The sequence below is a fragment of the Mus pahari genome, chromosome 10, assembly GCF_900095145.1.
Source record: "Mus pahari chromosome 10, PAHARI_EIJ_v1.1, whole genome shotgun sequence".
NCBI classification, from domain to species: domain Eukaryota; kingdom Metazoa; phylum Chordata; class Mammalia; order Rodentia; family Muridae; genus Mus; species Mus pahari.
Genome location: NC_034599.1, coordinates 69,880,163 through 69,895,860, shown reverse-complemented (window position 1 = coordinate 69,895,860; position 15,698 = coordinate 69,880,163). Strand labels below are relative to the sequence as shown.

General features: G+C 38.5%; 1 protein-coding gene and 1 pseudogene across 4 annotated transcripts in view; one reads left to right on the top strand and one right to left on the bottom strand.

The window, feature by feature from the left end:
- The window catches only part of Myo5a (myosin VA), a 162,228-nt gene that overhangs the window by 76,702 nt on the left and 69,828 nt on the right, over positions 1-15,698 (bottom strand). For all 4 annotated transcript variants that reach the window (XM_021207370.2, XM_029543825.1, XM_029543824.1 and 1 more), the window contains exons 6-11: positions 14,354-14,497; positions 9,930-10,011; positions 9,118-9,225; positions 6,214-6,320; positions 3,310-3,575; positions 2,506-2,587 (exon numbers count right to left, since the gene is read on the bottom strand). In XM_021207370.2, the coding sequence (XP_021063029.1) occupies positions 2,506-2,587; positions 3,310-3,575; positions 6,214-6,320; positions 9,118-9,225; positions 9,930-10,011; positions 14,354-14,497 (789 nt within the window). The remainder of the gene's footprint in view (positions 1-2,505; positions 2,588-3,309; positions 3,576-6,213; positions 6,321-9,117; positions 9,226-9,929; positions 10,012-14,353; positions 14,498-15,698) is intronic.
- The window catches only part of LOC110327546, a 6,876-nt pseudogene continuing 5,917 nt past the window's right edge, over positions 14,740-15,698 (top strand).

The following is a 15,698-nucleotide window of genomic DNA, read 5'->3' as shown; positions in this document are numbered from 1 at the left end:
CCAGCACTTTGGAGGCAGAAGCAGGCAAATCACTGTGAGTTTAAAGCCAGCCTGGTCTACAGAGTGAGTTTCAGGACAGCCAGGGCTATTTCGGGATAGCATTTGAAATGTAAATAAAGAAAATAATAAAAAAAAAAAAAAAAAAAAAAATCATCCATATAATTGTAAGTAACAAATGTGTTGTTATTTTTATTTATAAAGGGGTAAACAAGGTATATTTGAGAGCTGTGGATTGGGGGCTAGAGAGATGGCTCAGTGTTTAAGAGCACAGGTAGCTCACAACTATCCTTAACTGGTGACAAATGAGTCCTGTTATTATGGAAAACCTTAAGATTGTAAAGATAACTTCTACATTGTTTCACTGTATCAAACAGCTTTACTTGCTAAACAAAGATGGTTAAATGTTTATCAAAGTACTTATATTTTGCAATGTCAAACACCTTAGTTATAACTTTAGTTCCAAATGCACACAACTCCAATCTGGCTGCTGACAATCAGAAATTTTAAATTTTCTTTGCTATATATTTTAGTATTTATTTCATATTTTAAAAGAATGTACTAATCAGAGAGCTAGAGATATGACTTAGTGGTTAAGAGCACTGACTACCCTTCCAGAGGGCCCAGGGTTCAATTCCCAGCACCCACGCAGTAGCTCACAATTGTCTATAATTCCAGTTCCAGAGGATCCAGCAACCTTACACAGACATATATGCATGCAAAATACCAATGTACATAAAATAAGAAAATCATTGTTTAAGAAAATGATTAGAAAGAATATGCTTATCAGCCTTTTTTGACTTCTCAATTTGAAGTTTTGTCTTTGTTTTCTCCAGTTATTGACCTTTATTTAAAAGGTTTCTTTATCATAGAAAATAAAGTTTGAAAACAAGCAGCATCTAAACACAGCACAGTATTCTGTCATAGCTGAAACTTCTTTAAAGGACTCAACAAAATCTAAAAAATGAACTGTACTATCTCTAGCTTTACCAACTACAATGATCTTTGTTTTCTGAAAATAAAAAGAATGTTTCCCAAGCACAATTTAGTTTTACACTATTACAGAAATTTATATACTAAAGCATAGATTATTTTGAGAGAAATTTAGCATCTATTTCAGGCAAAGAAATATCTCTGTTTAAACTGGGTGATATGGTAGTGGCAAGTCTGTAATTCAATACTTGGAATGCAGAGAGGGAGGTTAGCTCAAAGTTAGTATAAGCCCCTCCCAAAATATACCCACTGCCATTGCCTCAGTGAACAAAACAGGCTACTGAAAAGATCATTTGGTGGCACATGCCTTTAGTCCCAGCACTCAGGAGGCAGAGATAGGCGGATTTCTGAGTTCGAGGCCAGCCTGGTCTACAAAGTGAGTTCCAGGACAGCCAGGGCTATACAGAGAAACCCTGTCTTGAAAAACCAAAAAAAAAAGAAAATTAGAAATTCTGACATCTTCCTAACATAGTAAATGGTGTTAGTTATAACCCCATATAGTTGGCTTCTAAACAGTAATAGAAGGACTCAATAGTAATGCCTGCCCCATTTCCTGAATCTCTCATTCAAATTATTTGTCCCAAATGTTCATTATTCCAGATAAGGGATAACTGTTGAACATTTTTTTTTAATGTTATATCAATTTGCAACACTGTTCCAAACTCTGTTCCCTGGCAGTTTCCCTACTCTAAATCCATTATAAGAATTACAGTTCAGTCCTTCTTAGAAGGGGGAACAGAATACTCACAGGAGCAAATATGGAGACAAAGTGTGGAGGAGAGACTGCCTCACCTGGGGATCCATTCCATATACAGTCACTAAAGCCAGACACTATTGTGGATGACAAGAAGTGCTTGCTGACAGGAGCCTGATATAGCTGTCTCCTGAGAGGCTCTGCCAGTGTCAGACAAATACAGAGGCAGAGGCTCGCAGCCAACCATTAGACTGAGTACAGAATACCCAATGGAGAAGTCAGAGAAAGGACTGAAGGAGCTGGAAGGGGTTTGCAACCCCATAGGATATCAACCCAACAATATCAACCCAACAATATCAACCAACAAGACCTCACAGAGCTCCCAGGGACTAAACCACCAACCAAAGAGTACACATGGAGGGATCCATGGCTCCTGTTGCATATGTAGCAGAGAATGGGCTTGTTGAGCATCAGTGGGAGGAGAGGCCCTTGGTCCTGTGAAGGCTCAATGCCCCAGTGTAGGGGAATGCCAGGGAGGGGAGGCGGGAGTTGGTGGGTGGGGGAACATCCTCATAGAAGCAGGGGGAGGGGGTGGGATGGGGCATTCTGGAGGGGAAACCAGGAAAGGGGATAAAATCTGAAATGTAAATAAAGAAAATATTCAATAAAAGAAGAGAAAAAAAAAGAATTACAGTTCAGGAGTTTACTTCAAAGACCAAGCTTCTTTAAAATTAAAAATTAAAAAATAAAAATAAATGAAAGACTAAGAATTCAAAAGGAAAGTTTGTAGAAGAATCTTATTCAAGAAAGAAAATTCTTACCATGTTGAATTGTTGCTGTAGTTTTTCATTTGCATAATTTATGCAGAACTGTTCAAAACTATTTATCTCAAATGTTTCAAATCTGTAATACCGAAAAATAAGGTAGGAAGAAAATAAAAAGAAGAGTTTTTAAAAATATTTAAAATATGCACCCTTGAAAGAAAAAAATGTCAAGTCTCTTAACATTATCTTCTCCATATCTGATAAAGGTCTGTAAGTTGGAGAGTCAGAACATGATGAGCATCAGCTGAGACAGCCTAAGGATGTGCAGCCTTGGCTTTCTGAGGCTCCTTCATTCTCCAGTAGGAAACAACAAAACTATGCTAGAGCAACAGATCCTGTCAATTTATACTCCAAACATTTCACACAGAAGTGGGAGATAGAAACAGAAACCTAACAGGTTCTTCTGAAAAACTGAACCAGAGAGTGAAAAATTAGCTGCCAAACAAGCCCATGTAGAAAAAGTATCAACATTTACAGAATGCAACTAGAAATGAAATTATATTTTTAGAAGTACAATAATTTATCATATAAGAGTGTGAAAACCAATTAATTCTACCTATTAGCTTTGTAGATAGATTCTGGAGCTGAGTTAATTTTTGCTTAAGCAATGTGTAAGGTTTGTTTTTTTGTTTTTGCAGCATTATATCTCCATCATCAAAGACACTTCTGAATGGTTATAAGTTAGGACTTCCTTCTCTTTTCCAGTAGAAAGCAAAATTAAACAGTGCTCAGGGGTACAAGACACCCCCAAACAAACAACTGCTTTCCAGAAGAGTAGGGCAGCCAGCCAAATGCACTTACCCATAGATGTCCAGCACGCCAATAAAAGAGTGCTGCTTGACAGCGGAATGGAGAGCCTGATTGACGTGGTCAACAATCCAGTTAAAGAGCTTTGCATAGATGTGCTTTGCTAAAGCATCTCGGGCATTTGTGGCCTGCAGCTTGGAGATGGGCTTGATGTATGTCTCTGTGGCAGTAGCCAGCTTTCGGTGGCAGAGCCAGTGACACATCTCTTCATAATCCACACCCATAAGGTCACAAAAGATGGTAAGAGGCTCGTGCTTGGGCTAACAAAAGAGAATGTATTACTGCCTATGGCTAAATCAAAGAATAATTTCTGGAAAAAGTCATACAATTCAGCACTATCTTTGTCAATTGGATATCAACATCACTCACACCTGATCAGTGAGTATAATCAGAAGCATCCATAGCCTAGGATCTGGAAGTCACTTTGTAATCTCTTGTAGGGCTCATTTTAAACAAAAAACTTTCTTGGTTTTTCATAGATTTGTCTGTCTCTCTCTTAGGTTATATTCAATCACTCAGTCAGAAATCTGTCATCTGGTCATCAAATCTGTGCTATTAAAGAAAAACAATCATAGCTCCTGTGTGGTTTGAACGAGAATGGATCTCAGCAGATCATGTATCTCAATACTTGATCCTCAGTTAGTGGAACTGTTTGCAAATGATTGGGAGGTATGTCATTCTTGAAGGAAGTGAGTTACTGGGAGCAGATCTGGAGGTTTCAAACACTCACACCACTCCCAGTGTCTCTTCTCTACCTTGTGCATGTGGATCAAGACATAAGCTCTTGGCTACTACCATTCCAGCCATGCCTGTCTGCCTGCTGCCAAGCTTCTGTGTGACAGTCATGGACTCACTCTCTGAAACTATAAGTCCCAAATATATTCTTTCTTCTATAAGTTGCCTTGTTCATGATGTCTGATCACAGCAACACCCAGTGTCTGCAGTCTTAAGGGGGACATACTTATTGACTTGTAAAACACTGAAAAGAGATGACACAGTGCTGAGAATCCACAGGAGGGGAGTTCTCTCTATCAAGGCAGGAGACAATTACCTTAGATAATAGATTAGGGTATGAAAGAATAGCGGGTACTTCTTGGTCAAGAGAAAAGCTAAGTTGAGGTAACAGCAAGATTTAAAAAAGAAGGTAGTAGGAGGGAAATTAGCAAGAGGAGGAAGTAAGGCTAAGTACAGCAGAAAATGTACAAAATGAAGCCAGAGAATATGATTGACCTTCATCCTCAGGCCACAGAAGGTCTGAAGAGGCTTGAAGTAGACAGTCTGATGTCATTTGAGGGGCTTTTAGGTTGGAATTCTTTAATGACTAACATATCCCTGAATCTCTTACATATCTTCTATGGATCTTATGAGTGAGGTTGCTAATACTTGTCTTGTTTAATCCATATTGCTGTGTTTTATTTTCTTTTATCTTGCATCTGACAACATTCCTGGGGAGTGGGAAGGTTTTACATCACCTCTCAGTGAAAACTGAGGAAACGAGATCCAAGAGAACAAACAACTTGACAACAATAATCACATGGCTCGTTCATATCACCATTGACATTAAAACCTGAGGTTCCTGATGGCCTCATCTCTGGACCCTTCCCAGAAGGTCATCACTTCAGATTCAAATCAGCACCTTCACTTACAGCACCTATCAATCATCAGGGAGAGGTATGTGCTACAGCATGAAACAACCTTGAACGACCACATATCGCACGATTCAATTTCTATTATTGTCCAGGATATATAACTCTACAGAGCCAAGACTAGACTCAGGTTGTTTGAGTTGAGGAGATAGGAGTACAAGTTGGTGATAGGTAAGATGCCCAAGCTTCTTTGTGAAAGTCTTTTCAGCTGCCAGTGAACATAATTATGGTTGAACATATCTATGAGCATAATTGCAGCCATATATTGGTGTTGCTAAATTATATATTAATAAAATTTGCTTTTGGAAACAAAACAAAACAAAACAAAAACAAAAAACTGGTGCTAGGTGTGATCATGCACGTGTGTGTGTGTGTGTGTGTGTGTGTGTGTGATTATTTTCTTAAAAGAAATTAGAGATTTAAATCAGAGCCATCATTTTCTCCTTTAAAAAATACTAGGCCAGAGAGATGAGTAAGTGGGCAAAAGAGCTTGAAGCCACATGAGCCTGGTAGGTCATCAGACCTATGTTCAATCTCCAGGACACAGGTAAAACGCTGGGTATGATGGCAATCATCTCTAATCCCAGTCAGTACTCCACGATGGAATGGAAAGTGAAGACAGGAGAACCGGCCAAAGGTTCCTGGTCTAGAATACGATGAGCAGGTAGAAACTAGAGAGACCAGCCTGAATGGGGACAGGAGAACAGACTCCCAAAAGTTATACTTTGGATTCCACATGTGTGGCACATACATTGCAGCACTCACATACACACACACAAACACACAAGTAAAAATAACAGGGCTGAATAGATAGGTCAGCAGTGAAAGTACTTGCCATACAATATCAGGACTGGAGTTTGCGTTCCAACACCCATGTAATAAACTACTACCTGTACCTCTAGCTCTAAGAGATCCAATGCCCTCTTCTGGCCTCTGTAACACATACAGGTTTGTGTACCTGTGTTCTTATACATGTGTACAAACACAAAATAAATAAAATAATAAACAAACAAATAAATGAAGAAATTAAATCTACTGTAGATCTAGGGAGATGGCTCAGTAGATAAAGTGGACCTGAATTTGCCCCCCAGAACCATGTTCAAAAAGACTAACATGGTGGCATATAACGAATACAGTGATTGCCTAGCATGTGCAGAGGCCCCTAGCTTGTTCTACTTGTTCTAGCCCCAGTAGTAAAACAAACAAAACAAACACACAAGCAACCATTGTATTAAGCTTGCTCTGAACTTACAGGTATTGTGCAGCTGTCTGAATCTCGAGATGCAAATCCAACATTGCCTAAGTGAAGAATGCCAGCAAGTATTCGAAAAATTCCCATTTGGTAAGATTCACTAATTCCTGGAATAGAATAGAGTAAACAAGCAATTGATGTCAGAATAGCAACAAAGTAATTGTAAGAAAAATTTAAGTCTACTATTAATTCTTTTTTTTTTTTTTAAAGATTTATTTATTTACTATATGTAAGTACACTGTAGCTGTCTTCAGACACTCCAGAAGAGGGAGTCAGATCTTGTTAAGGATGGTTGTGAGCCACCATGTGGTTGCTGGGATTTGAACTCTGGACCTTAGGAAGAGCAGTCAGGTGCTCTTACCCACTGAGCCATCTCACCAGCCCATATTAATTCTTGAATATTGCCAGATGTACACAGTACATTCATAGTCACATATAACAACACTTTCATCTTTGAGACAGTAACATACTAGCCAGTTTCGCAATGTGGGTTATATAGTGTGCCTAATCTGGTTTATGTCCTGCCACATCACATGGACAAGACACTTCATTGTCTATGCTTTGGTTTTCTCATTTGAGATAAGGCAATACTTCTTCAAAGAGTGTCTGCAATATTAAATGAAATAGTGCACAGAGTATACCCAGACATGCCAGGTGATTAAAAAAAATCACATCCTAGATATTTATGTAATTTATTAATATTATTGCTACTATTTATCCCTACTTTAATATATATTGCAGTCCGATAAGGCTGATTTAAGTTGGAATATTGAATTACTTCTAAGTATAGATTAATTAGAAATGAAAGATCCAAAAATTAGAAGTGTTCAGATGGTTTTATATCCCAAGCTAATGAGTGAAGATCCAAACACAGAATTGGAACAAGGTGAGATTAGAAAGTTGTATATTTTCTGGCTTTACCAGATCTGGTTTCAATTTTTTAGTGAAGAACATACATTCTAGAATATTAAACATAATTCTATAAGTAAAAGTAGTAAAACTATTGCAAAAACATTTTTATAAAGGACAATTGAGAATTTACCTTATGGTGAATAGTTTTGCTATTTCCTACATTAGTAATGGCGCTTGCCCCTACCCCGCCACCCCCAGACAAAATTTTAGCCTTGTAGGTGTAGCCCTGGCTATCCTGAAACCTACTCTGTAGACCAGGCTGGACTCAAACTCAGAGATTCTCCTGCCTCTGCCTCCAGAGTTCTGGGATTAAAGGTGTGTACTACCACATGTTGTACATCCATAGTAAGGTTATAGTCTACCATTTCTGGACAGCTTTCCTGAGCTTGGTGCAAAATGAAAGACTCCCTTTTCTCAGCAGGGCTTCCTCTTCCCCAACTGATCTGGGGAGCCTGACCTCCAACCTTTTACCTGAGGAATGTCACATAATCCTTGGTGGGAATTACAAATGCAACCTCCTAGAATCCCTCTCCATGCAAATGAGGTATCCATAGAACTGTAAGCCTCAGCCAATGAAACTTCACACTAAGAACCCCTTCCCACTACCCGAGGTTCATATATATAGCCCTTGATTAACCCAAATAAAGTGTATGTGTACACGCTATTTCATTGAATACTGACAGAGCTGTTTCATTGAATGTTGTCTAAAAGAACTATAACATTGAGGAGCTGTAACACTGAAATCTTTGGAGAAAACCCCTACCCGACACCCCTCCTCCAAGCCCTTGAGCCCCTACTCCCCACCTTCCCATCTTCCCCCCACCCCACCCCACCTCACCCCACCTGCAGCATTCACTGCTGGACCAGGATCCTGTCCACCTACCCATTCTGGACTTGGCTACATCCTTCCCCACCTGGTGTGTAGCAGTGCCTGGACACCCGAAGGGAGGAAGTGGAAAACAGAACCACTTAAAGTTCTTAAGTAATACAATATTCTCTGGGACTGACTGTGCACATGGATCACTTGTAGGCCCTGCTAAAAACAGATGCTGAGTCCAGATCTTTGTGAAGTCGTATGAGAGAGTCTGCATTTTTAGCAAGTCCTATAGTGGTTAGGACCTGAGCTCCCTTATGAGAAGCACCAAAATACAGTATTTGAGTTACTCTATTCTAAGGTTTTTTTAAGGACACCTTTAAAAATTGTACAACTGTATGAACTGATTGGCATTCATATTTAACATTTTCAAATCACAAAGAGAAGAGTGGTATCTGTTTCAAAAGCACGGGAATAACACTACGTACATTTATAAAATTCTCAAACAATGAGATTTTAAAATTCCTTTATAAAAAACAATGAAAACAGTAGAATACATGTGTTCTGTAAGTTTTGCTTAGCATTTGTAAAGACCCTGAAGACAGCAATAAAGACAATGCAGCAAAGCCTGCCCTGGCAGAGTGACACATGCCCTCCATCCCAGCAGAGAATGAGGAAGAAGGATTGCAATTCCTACACCAGGCCGGGCTACATAGATAAAACCTATCTCCAAGCATTACCAACAAACAAAGCCAAAAAACCCCTGAACAATCAAGCCCCCTAACAACCAAACCATCAAGACCCCCAGAATGTGTTTATACAAAAACCCATTTCAATTAGTCTCAAACCCTAGATTTTTTTAAACATTTACCTCAAAGTTAATATTACCTCTCCAGATGCTGAAATGTGGTTTTAAAATGCAATTCAATAATCTTTGGTAAATTTACAAGGTTGAGCCACTAGTGCCACTATCTAATCCTAGAACCATTCTAAGAAACACCATGCTCATTTCTCTGTGTTCCATACATAAGAAATGTCCCAGCACCAGTGACCAGCTAACACAAAGACAAAGTGATATTCCAAAAACACTTAAGTCCAAATGACCAGCACTCATGAGTCCAAGACAGACAGACAGACAGACAGACAGACAGACAGACAGACAGACAGACAGACATTACCCAGCAGAGTGCAGGCCTGCCTGGTGTGCGCCATCTCCTTCGCATCATCTACCCCTTCTATCATAGGGCTGCCTCCTTGCTTCGTGTAATGAAAACTGTCTGCATTTCCTGCAGTGAAGGAAAGAAAAGGTTTTTAGTCTGTGAGAAGGTTGTACTTCAACCCTACAAACATGAATTAGAGGTAGTGACAACACACTGATTACACACACACACACACACACACACACACACACACACACACACACACACACACAGAGTTTAGAGTCTGCCCAGTTTACACTCACATTCTAATATAAGATTCAAGATTTTATCTCAATTGGTGAAATAAATGATGTTTTCTTCAGATTTAGTTCCAAACAAAACTAGGACAAATTTCCTCTTTCATCAGAACAGTTTTCAAACATATAAAAAAGCAGAGAGGTGCCAGACAGTGGTGGCACCATACCTTTAATCCCAGCCCTTGGGACACAGAGGCAGCTGGATAGCTGTGAGTTCTAGACCAGCCTGGTCTACAGAGCTACACAAAGCAATCCTATCTCAAAATGAAACAAACAAAACAAACAACAACATACACAAACAAAATAGCAGAGGCTAGAACATTCCTTACCGTAACCAGCTTCAACAAGGTCAATCCTGTACCTGATTAGAGCCACCCCCTCCTTCCCATGAGGGTTCTAAAGCCAGATGAGACCTCTAAGAATTATTTGTTTCATAAATATTTTAGTATGAACGATTTCTTTTTGACAAGCTTGAAAACTCAAAACTTAACAGAAAAGAACACCAATCCAACAAATCTAGTGTCATATCCATACCTAACCGCAGCATTTTAAACTCAGGTAACTTGGCTGAAGCACAGAGCTGATAGAAGATATGGTAGTTTCTCTCCTCTTCTGCCTTTGAAATAAGAAGAGTTTTCAATTGTGGCATTTTAATATAAAACTCAGGGAAACCTATGATAACGTAAAATTTTAATATTTAATTATCTCAGTAAATCCCCACATTTTGTAAAACTGATTTAAATAATTAACCCTCATTGAGATTTATAGTATATATGTAAGATAGGAGGATGGCTTAAGACTTGAGACTTGAAGCCAGGCTGGGAAAAACAGTAATATTCTGTCTCTTGAAAAATAAAAAATAAGTAATAAAGATGTACTAGTGATATTCAGTATATATACCAGATAGCAAGGATTTTAAGGTTTTTTAGTATTACAGTCTAAACCCACGACCTTGAATATTCTAGACAAGTGTTCCCTACCACTGCACTACATCTCAAGTCCAGTTTTGACCCTTGATTTTGAGATAGTCTTATCTGAACATCTCTTCTGGCTCTGAATTGCTCTGTAGATCAGACAGCCCTTGAACTTGTGAGTCTCCCAATTCAGCCTCCTGAGAGGCCTGTCCCACTGTGCCTGGCTTAGTAATGCTCTCTGAATTAGTGAACAACTTGACAGATGGCCAAAATAATGATTTTGGAGTGATTCTCCAGTGATTCTGGAGAAACTAAAATAATTTTTTGGTGTGCTCATCATCATTTTCTATTAATAACTTCTAGATTCACAGTAGTCCAATACTCTATCTAAAAGAGAATAATCTCTTCCTTGCCATATTTTAATGATGATCTCATGACTATAGTAAATCCATAAACATATTCTCCCTATATATTTATATACTATAAACTTTGTAGTATGTAACATATATTATGTATATTTTCCTATTAATAATTTTATAAAATAAAAAATAATAATTTATAATCTATGGTCAAATTTTATTATTTCCTTAGTCTTTTCTACATATACACCTAGAGTAGAGTTGCAAAAATTACTAAAATACAACCAGCATATCTTTACAATTTGCAACATATCTATGTTGATAAAGATTAATGGTAATAAGGCTAAGGGAAGTCTTTAAACCTAAAGGCATCAATGACTACTGCAGTGACAGAGGAGGCTGAGCAAACATACCAATGATCACAAGCACGATGAGGCAAGAGAACAGGTGGTTCAGCACACAGAAACTAGAAAAGCAGGTGGGTCTGCAGAAGCACATGGTCATCTTTGTACAGGATGGCTAGTGCTTGGCGTACTTATTTTGACCGTGATTCATTTGCTATAACAAACTGCGGACTGGGGAGCTGCAAGACTTACTAAGCCTTAGCACTCTTCATTAGGCAGTCCTAGCCACCAGTCAACATACTGACCAAGGTCAGTTTCCTTCTTTGTTACCTTTGCTCACAATCCTACAAATTTCTCTTTTTCAAAGATTAATTTTTTCTTTATGTATATAGGTGTTTGCCTGTATGTATGCCTGTATACCACGTGTGTGCAGTGGGTGTAGAAGCCAGGAGAGAGTGTTGGATCCCCTGGACCTAGAGTTACAGACAGTTGGTAACCATAATATTGGTATTGGGATTTGAACTCAGGTTCTCTCTTAAGCTCTGAGTCATGTCACTAGTCCCATGTTCCTACACATTTCTATGTGGACTTCATCCATTTCTGTTTCACTCATTCTTTCTTCTCACTAATAGAGAATTTGTTTGTTTTTTTTAAAAAATCTTATATGTAAATAATACTGTTGTTCTTAACTTAAATCTAGAGTAATAGTGGAGGGTTGTGATTGCCTTACTATCAATATCAAATGCTATAAACTTATACATATCAAGTATTATAATTTATTTAAGATTAAATATTTAATCAGGCACAATCCCAAAGTAAAGCCAAGGTGTTTGGATACCCCAACTCATGACTCTTGGTATGTGCTAGACAACTTCAAAGCCACAAAAGACTTAGGCAATGAAACAATGGACCCTGCCATGTGGAATATTTGAATTTTAATGATGTGGCATCTAGCACATGGGTCACTGAAACTCTGGGTCTCAGTATGAGGTATGTAGTGGGTCATCAGGAACTACGTATTGACATTTTTTTGATAATCTACGATTCCCTACTATGTCTACAATGTATGACTACATACCAGTTAGTGCTAAAATGTGTAACATGTCTCCCTTTCCATTAGAAAGGAGCAACAATGTAAGTGCCAACAAAAATCCTACACAAATATTCAACTATGGTTTTGATAGCAGTTTACAGCCAGGTTACAAAGAATTTCTTTTAGCTCTGTGGCAGAACAGAGCTGGGCTGAAACATCAGAGTTAACAGGATGAATGCTGGGAGCCCTTCCTTACTTGGTTTCTTCTAAAGAGCATGCTCAAAAAAAGCCCTGCCTATTCGAACTTGGGACTGATATTATGTAAATATTCTATAATAGATTGGAGCCACATGACTCAGCAGTACCTGTTGGGTTTTTTCCTTTGCTCATTAGCCCACTTCCATTCCTTAGATCTTTTTCCTTTCTTAATGAGCTGTCTGTTTCTATTTCTAACCATGTCCCTTTGCAAGCCTTTGCTCTAGGGTACAAGAGCCTAGAACTGGGTGTCTCAGAACTCAGATCTGGGGCTCAACACACTTTGCCTTTCACTGTCTGATCTCCATGCCTAGCTTAAAAGGCCTGACTTTTCTCTATCTTCCCTCTTCCGGGTGGCTACTGGGATTTTGAGCTTTCCTCTATTGTTGCTTTACTTTCAAACTTTAATAAAATTAACATTAAGCCTCTGAGTCCATTTGTTCAACTTTATTAATAAGACTAAGAACTCAAAAACTCGCCCCTTATAATTTCCATGATAACATTATTATCCTACCCAAATAATGTTATATCATAAGAATAAAAAAAAGGAAACAGGACAGGTATATTTTGTTTTTCTTGAGATGAGTTCAAATTGTAACTCTTTGAAGACATAGATAAATGCTTTCTTTATCAGTTGGAAAATAGAGGCAAAACTAAATAGCACCTCTTTTTAACTAATCTTTCCAGCAAGCATTTTGTAAGAAACAGTCAAAACCACCAGGTGGTGGTGGCGCACACCATTAATCCCAGCACTTGGGAGGCAGAAGCAGGCGGATTTCTGAGTTCGAGGCCAGCCTGGTCTACAAAGTGAGTTCCAGGATAGCCAGGGNTACACAGAGAAACCCTGTCTCGAAAAAAACCAACCAACCAACCAAACAAACAAACAAACAAACAAAAAAACAAAAAAGAAAGAAAGAAAAAGTCAAAACCACTATACTAGACTCAGAAAGACAAATACTGCATTCTTTCTGTTATATGCAGAATCTAGATTTAAATATAAATAAATGCATTACACATGAACATATATAAAACAACATGAACATACAACATGAAAGTAGTATAAAGACCTTGATGAGGAATGATGTTTAAAGTAGGGGATGGTAGAGAACAAGAGCTCATGGAGTAGAGAAGACATAACATGTTTCTTGCCATGGAAACCTACCTTTAAGATATAGACAGATATGCAAATGTATATAAATGAAAGCAGACCAGCAAGAAAAAAGAAGGACAGCAGAGAGTAGAGGAGTGGTGTGGAACTAGGAACAATTACATACTTGTGCATAGATATCATAATGAAATTCGCTATTTTCTACAGTAACTGAAACATTAGTAAAATATGAAACATTAAACACACATCAGTGTCCACTCTCAAGGACTAATAGGTTAAAGAGTTAGTTCCCTACTTCTGATGCAGCACTTTACACTTCACATGTTTCTATCCAAGTGTGACTTATAGTAATACTGTGAGAATATGCTTAAGAGTACTATGAAATAAAGTATGTCACACAAGCAAGCAAGGGCTCTATAGTGGTTCTGTATGGATTTTTCCTTGGCTATAAAATGACCATCATCTTGGAGAAGAAATTATGTTGGCCAAGGAAACTAATTGAGCAGAACCCTAAAGAAGTAGCTGTGTGTGAAGTACTGGTGATGAAGCTGAGCTATTCCCTAGTAGAAAGGGAAATTGGGGTCACGGAAGCTTCAGCTGAGACTGCAGCCATCACTTTCTGCTCTGTTCACCCTCAGTGCAAATGATCTTGGGAGATGCTAGGAAATAAAATAAAAACCAAAAAACAGAAGGTTAACCGAAAGGGGGCTCTATGATGCAGTTTCCATGAGGGTGTCACCCACTATGGATGGAAATTCATGGTGATAGAGCTGCTTTGAGGTTAGCCATCTATGTAGATAAACCTAATGAATTCATTGGACTCCCATAATAAGGTTCTGTCCTTAATGCTCTCTTTGGGTGTTCATTCCTATCTCCCCAAGAAAACTTCACATAACAGCAATTATAAAGTAATCCTAAAACACACAAGCAGCACATGCAGCTTACCTGGAACACCACTCTGGATTTCTCTAAAAGGTAAGTTCTCATATTGGCACCGATGATTCTGTACCTCTTGTCAAAACCAATTTCAATATATTTTCCAAACCGGCTGCTATTATCATTCCTCGTTGTTTTGGCATTTCCAATTGACTAAGAAGCAAGAGAGAAAACAAGATCTTAGAAGGGCAATGCATGGCATTTGCGAAGCTTACTCAGAGAGAGAAGATATAGAATCAAACCCTTCCATTTTTAGTGATTCTTTAAAGATGAGAACCAATTTTGCCCCTGTAGAAAGCACAGGTGTCTGCTTTGCCCCCAGCTGCATGGGTAAATACCAATAGTCTTCTTTTGTCTGGTTATTCTCACAGAAATGCATTTCAGAAGCAGAACTGATGGACTCAGCAGTGGTGAAATTTTCATACACCATTTGGGGTATACAAACATTCACATCAGCAAAGAGAGATATATAGGACTGGAGCTGACAGAGCAAAGCCTTGTCCTTAGCTACCAAAAACTCAGAAGACTGCCTTATGTCAATGAAATCATTAAGGCAAAGAAAAAATTTCCTGGAAATGCTAGTTTGGTACAAAAGGTCTCTTTAGAAACTAGCCAGTTCTATCATTTTATCCTATAGCAAAAAGAGGAGAAATTATACTTCTTATAAGCAGAGTATTAATATTATCCACTCTACTGATTACATTTTGAGGCAGCAACTCACATACCCCAGGCTAGCCATGAGTTCCTTATATAGCTAAGAGTGCCTTTAAACTTCTATCCTCATGCTTCTACTTCCCAGATGCAGAAGCATGTGTCACCATGCCTGGCTTAATGCACTCAATTTAAATGCCATTTTCAGAAACCAGAAGTAAAAACATGTCTCTTTCTTGTATATACTGTGAATGTGTGCATGTGTACAAGCACATGTGTGCGGTTGCACTGCACACATGTGTACATGAAGTCCAGAGGTTAGTGTCAATTGTCTTCCTTGATAGTTCTCCACTTTATTTACTGAGGTAGGCTTTCTCACTCAACCCAAAGCTTACTGACCATTCAGCTTATCTCAATACCCAACTTGCCCTTGGATTCCTGTCTCTATCTCCTAAGCACTAGGATTTTAGGCAAGCCAGCTTTTTTTGTTTATATTTTTTGTTTTGTTTTGTTTTTGAGACAGAGTATATGGCTATCCTAGAACTAATTATGGAGACCAGGGTGGCCTCAAACCCTCCTACCTCTGTTTCCCAAGTGCTGAGATCAAAGGCATGTGCCACTACTGCCTGGTTAACCCAGCTTTTTATTATTATTATTATTATTTTCTTTATTTACATTTCAAATGCTATCCCGAAAGTTCCCT